The sequence below is a fragment of the Populus euphratica genome, unplaced genomic scaffold (assembly GCF_000495115.2).
Source record: "Populus euphratica unplaced genomic scaffold, PopEup_1.0 scaffold930.1, whole genome shotgun sequence".
In the NCBI taxonomy this organism is placed as follows: domain Eukaryota; kingdom Viridiplantae; phylum Streptophyta; class Magnoliopsida; order Malpighiales; family Salicaceae; genus Populus; species Populus euphratica.
Genome location: NW_011500788.1, coordinates 55545 through 61373, shown reverse-complemented (window position 1 = coordinate 61373; position 5829 = coordinate 55545). Strand labels below are relative to the sequence as shown.

Below are 5829 nucleotides of genomic sequence, written 5' to 3'. Positions count from 1 at the left end.
TGTTTGAAAATAAATTATTGTTTAATATGTAATGGTTATTGGTTAATTATGTTTCAATTGTAGATTTGATAAATATAAATGAGATTGAGGATGATTATGATAATAAAGATACACAAGAGCGTGATGATGTTTTAATAGGTATTAATGAGGTTGGCTCAATTTCATTGGTATTTAATTCAAATTTCACTCCTATGGACACTAAAAAACTTAATGTCTATATTCAACCAAAGTAAATATGTTGTTATGTTAGAAAAAAGTGTGGTCATTCCAATGAGGTCTTGTACTTTACCATTCTTTTTTTTTTCTTTTAATTCTACTAGTGTAAAGTGTTCTACATGTTCTAAAATCTTTTTTTTTAATGCAACTAAGGATTTTGATTTGTGGATTCTAATGCAAAATAGAGTTAGGACGTTTGATTTATGAATTCTAATGCAAATTAGAGTTTGAATGTTATTACCGTTTATCTATTATATTAAATTATTTATCTTTAAAATGACTTGTTATTTTATTATCTTTATCTTTAATATCTTTAAATTATTTAAAAGTTTGTTTATTTCAAGACAAATGCACATTCTAATTAAATTAATTATGTTAGTAGATATGTTAATATGATATTTCTTGTTAATTATGCTGGCATATATGTTAAGGTGATATTTTATGTCAAAACAACCATATTAATGTGTGATTTGGTTTTTTTTTTATCCAAGTTGAACTATTAAAGCTATAAGCTAGTTATTTTAATATCAAATTGGGTTGTATAACTATGTTTTTTATAAGGATCGATGTTAAAATCCTATAAAAGACAAGTCTTTATTTTAGAGAACTAATGACAATTTTTTTTCCATAAATAACCACAATAATAGATTTAATTTTTACAAATAACTAAATTAATGAGTTTTTTATTTGTAGGAACTGATATCAAACTTTCCATAAAATGATTATGTATAAAATTAAAAATAAACTAAAAATAACCAGGATAATTAATGGCAAATCATAAAGATAAATTAATAAAAAAACACAAAATAAATATAACTTTTTATAAGAAAAATATCATAAAAATGATATCATTCTTTCTTTAAAAATTAAAATTAAAGTTAAAATTGATCAATATAAAATTCTTTACATTTGTTGAAATCATCAAAATTAAGTAAAGAAATTAACCAATATTAAGTGATATATTTAAGGGAAGATCGCTTTTTTATTTAAAAGAAAAGAAAATATCAACTCAAACGAACACTAAATCATTTTGTTTAGTTATGGAATAGTGATTTGGATGACAATGCTCTTGTTGAAAATTCCAATTTAAAAAACTTAGTATTTTTGTTTTTTTGAAGGATATTAAAATCAGTTTACATATTAATTAATACTAAACCTATATTTTTTTAATAATCTTAAAAACAAATCTCTCATATCAACCATTATATTTAAAAAAAAATTAATAAAATTTTCAAAATACTCATCTCAAAGTTCGGATAAAAAAATGATGCCTTTTTAATTGAACTCTTCGTTACAAAATTTAATAGATGACAACAGTTAAAAAGGTAAAGTAGCACCATGTGTACAAAAAAAAAATTGCAATACTTAATTAAAAAGGAATGAATTACAATAAATAATCTTTTATTACACCAATAGTTTAACACACCATATTTCCAATCTTTTTGTGTTAAATTCAGCAATATTTATGTTAAATTCTTTCACTTGATTATGGTTTTGGTCTGGAAGCTTTAAATGCCAAAATGTTTATGAATTGACCTCCAATTTGGACAAATATTGGGGCCAGGGGAGAAACTCTACAATGGCACGTATTTTTCAAAGAAAGAATTTCGTTATGAAAATTCATTTCTTTGGCATCTAGCATCTTGTGTTCTTGCACCTTTCATGAACTTGTAATTAAAAAAGCTGAGCTGTGGGTTTTCTTTATATAAAAACCGTTCATGTGTGGACATAACCATTGCATGTCCCCAAACATTATTGGTACCATTATTATTGAAACCCCACCCACTTAATTGTAAACTACAATTATTTTTCTTTGTTAAAACTTTGAAATCCATAATTACTCTAATTTGTTTATCGAATTTTATCTTTCCCCCATATGCTGGCTTGTGAAGAATGAGCTGGATGCAAGGAGTTGTTAAGCATGCAAATTAATGATTAGGATCCTAAAGGTGCCCTATGGGGGATGCCTTTTCTCCTTCTTGAAGTAGAATGTGGTGGAATTGGCGTGCTTTTGTACATGTCTTGCTGGCTTCCTTCACGCAATTCTTCTTCTTCCTTTAATGGCAATCTTCTTGCCATTCCATCTCTAATTTCCTCGTTCTTGGCGCTTAAGTTAAAGTTGGTATCTCCACTGTTCTTTATTCCTACAAGCTGGATTAAATACCAAGTCAACTTTTGTTTAAACCATTATCCAAGCAAAATAGCAAGTTCATCTGGAACAGGAAACTTTACAAATTAATCTAGCTAGCTCCGATCAATATCAACCATGATCACTACTTAAATTTTGATGGGTGTTTGTTTGCGTAGTGCAACTTATTTTTTTAAATGTTTTTCAAACCCTTTTTTATTTAAAAATATTAAATTAATATATTTTAGAAGTGTTTTTTTGATAATTTTAATAGGTTGATGTTAAAAATAAAAAAAATAAGTAAGTAGTTCTGGAAAACACATTTAGCTGCTTACAAAACACACTTTTCAAATCTTGGTACAACCACAACGTCACTAATTGAAAACTACAAGGTAAAATTATGTGATAATAATTTGGTATGCAGAGGGTAGAAATCAAATAAGAGATGCAGCTTTTTGGTATAACAACAATTGTCCTCGTTTTAAATGACAATGTGGGACAGTTTTGAAAGGAATTAAAGGGTCTGTAGAAATCTGATGCGAGAAACGAGAAGAAATTAAGTACTGACCTTGCATCCCAAAGAACAGAAACGAAAAGGATCCAGAAGACTTCTCCCACAAATTTCGCATAAATGAGAGACTCCTTTACTAGTGCTACTCTTGGGCTGTGGTCTTTCATTAAGGAAAAGAACTCTAGCACTGTTTATAACGTAAGTTTGAACTCCAGTAATGTCCAAAACCTTTTGAATCTCAGCAACCCTAACAACATCATGATACGACGACCTTCTGATCTGTTTTCACATAACCCCACATATATATTTTTCAGAGATGTTGCATTCGTGTGATGAGAATGGAAACAATAATGACTCGCCGAAACATAAAAGATGAATTACTTGAATAACAGGATGATCTTTGTGCTGAGTTGATCGGCAATAGAAGCAAAAGGAATCGGTGTTGCAATCTAGGCAGAACATGTTGCATTCGCTACGTGGCGCTTCTCTATGCCTGGGGCAAATGGTGAAGAACGCAGCCGACAATAATGATTCAAGCCATGGTGGTACCAACATTTCCTGTATTGAAACACCCGATATATTAAAAGCATCAACTGGGTCAACTATTTATGTGTATAAATTAAAATCAAAATAACTCCATTAGCATACCATTATCAAGAAGGACCAATGTAGCAATGGAGGCACCAAAAGTAAAAAAAAAAAAAAAAAAAACGTGTATTCCAGGAAGGGAGAGAGGGTGTGGTGTGGAGGGTTCAGAGAAAATAAAAGAGATGCTTAAGATATACCGACAAAACAGAGCAAATGGCAAGAGGACAAGCAATGTATGTAAAAGCATGCTAAAACACAAGGTTAATGTAACGGTTGAGATCTACGGGGGTAGGTTAAAAGGGTTATCCTATCGTTGGATTAATAAAATCAAGAAATAATAAAAGGAAAGAATGCATGAGAAATTATTGAAAAAAAAAAGAGGGGGGGGGGGTAATGCTATTTAGTTCTTATAATGATATGGCAGCCAACGTCGATACTCCACGAATGTTTCCTTTTAAAACACAAGTACTTTTTCTTTTCTTTTCAAGCCTCCACCTTATAATTAACCTATCTCAATTATTACACTTTTTGTTTAATTCTATAATCCCAGAAAATCAACAAAATATAAATAGACACACTCACTACTATAAATTCATTTAAAACCAATCAAATTCTAGATAGAATAATTCTATCAGTAAATTATGATGATTATCACTGATAGACACTATTTTATTTATAATATAGTCAGTATATACTAATAAAATACTGTGTTCAGTAGATACTGATGAAATTACAAAAAAAATATTTAAAAGAAAAAAAAATGGTTCACTAATGTGGAACTTTTTGCAGATAATTTTACCAACGGAATCACCAAGGGATTCAAACTGGGATCTTTATATAGTGATGTGACTAATTCTCCATTAGAATTGCCGATGGAATCATCGATAAAAGTATTCCGTTGATAATTCTATAGGTAAAAGTTAATATATCATCACTTTGCCGACCCTTTCCTCCCCTATTTCTCCTTCTTCTTTCTCATCCTAACTCCCCCCTCCCAAACTGCAAACAACCACCCCCTTAAAAATATCTCTCTCTTCTCAACACAAGTCATCTTTCTTTAACTTTTGAGGTCACAATATCTGTGTTTTGATTTATTGTGGATTTTATCAATTTTTATAAGTAAATCTATCTTTTTTAATTTTAACATTTAAATATGTATTTTATTAGTTTATTTGCATTTTTTATTGTTATTTCTCAAACAAACTTATAGTAAATGAATGTATAATTTTGTACTTGTTATAGTTTATTTTAGATTTTATAAAATTATATTTGTTTATAAATTGTTGAAACTTTGTTGAATTATCAAATTGCATATGTTATGGTGAAATAATTAATAGCTTGTTTAACGGGTCCATTTTAATTTTTATCAAAATTGTTGAACTTTTGTTGAATTACCAAATTGCATATGTTGTGATGACATAATTAATAGCTTGTTTAACGGATACATTTTATTTTTTATCAATGTTATTGCAGAGTTGTAATTTCTATAAATTTATATGTATAAATTTGTATAGACGTTGATAATTGATAATGAATATTTATGAGAAGTTGTAATTAGCTTGTTGGATAATCTCGAGGTAAACCAATATTTTTGTAAATTTATTTACCTAATATAGTTAATTAATACATGTTGTCATCATAATTTTATAGATGATTGATAGAAGTCATGAATGGTCATTCATAAATGTATCAAGATTCACCCCAAGAATTGTGACGCTTTGATTACTAGGGACTAGTAATAAGCTGGTTGGGGGGTGTGATTAGTACTTAAAAGTGCATTTTTATCATGGTTTTATATCATCATTTTGCACTTGAAGTATCAATAACTCCTTAACTAAAATATGTTTTATAATAATGTATCTAATAATATAAGATACCTATAATTTGTGGTAAATGTCTATTTTTAATGCAGGTCTATCACATAAATGAAAGGATTGATTGATGACTTGAAGAACTTAAATTGCAAGGATAAAGAGATGGCCAAACTTAGAAAAGAGATGTTGGTGCAGTCCAAACCGGAATACTATTTAAAAATTGGGTCATATCTGGAGCTGTATATTCAAATTTAGGTCTATTTTATATGGATGGAAAGGTAAGACATAGGCCTACAACTTTTATATGGAGCCCAAGATTTAAAAAGGTCATTGTCAAGTCCAAATTGTAGCAACAACAAAGAAGTCTGAATCCATCTTACAGCCCGAGTACTGTTTAGTGTTTGGCCCATATCTTGAGTTCTAGAAGTCCAAATAATCTCTATGTTTTTTCATGGAAAGTTAAGACAATTTCTCACAACTTTCATGTTTTCAAGTGGTTCAAATTCTGACATTATCAATGACGTTTTGGGCAGACAAGAGAAGATAAGGATTGTCACCAAGTCAAAAGTTGG

The 5829-nt window shown here is 29.1% G+C and overlaps 1 protein-coding gene across 1 annotated transcript; it reads right to left on the bottom strand.

The window, feature by feature from the left end:
• Window positions 1–1912: 1912 nt before the first annotated feature.
• Window positions 1913–3741, bottom strand: LOC105116370 (uncharacterized). Its single transcript, XM_011013701.1, has 4 exons — window positions 3504–3741; window positions 3237–3413; window positions 2913–3134; window positions 1913–2367 (listed from the first exon to the last, which is right to left on the bottom strand). Exons 1-4 carry the CDS (start codon window positions 3504–3506, stop codon window positions 2152–2154), a joined length of 618 nt encoding a protein of 205 aa, XP_011012003.1. The 5' UTR covers window positions 3507–3741; the 3' UTR covers window positions 1913–2151.
• Window positions 3742–5829: the final 2088 nt, after the last annotated feature.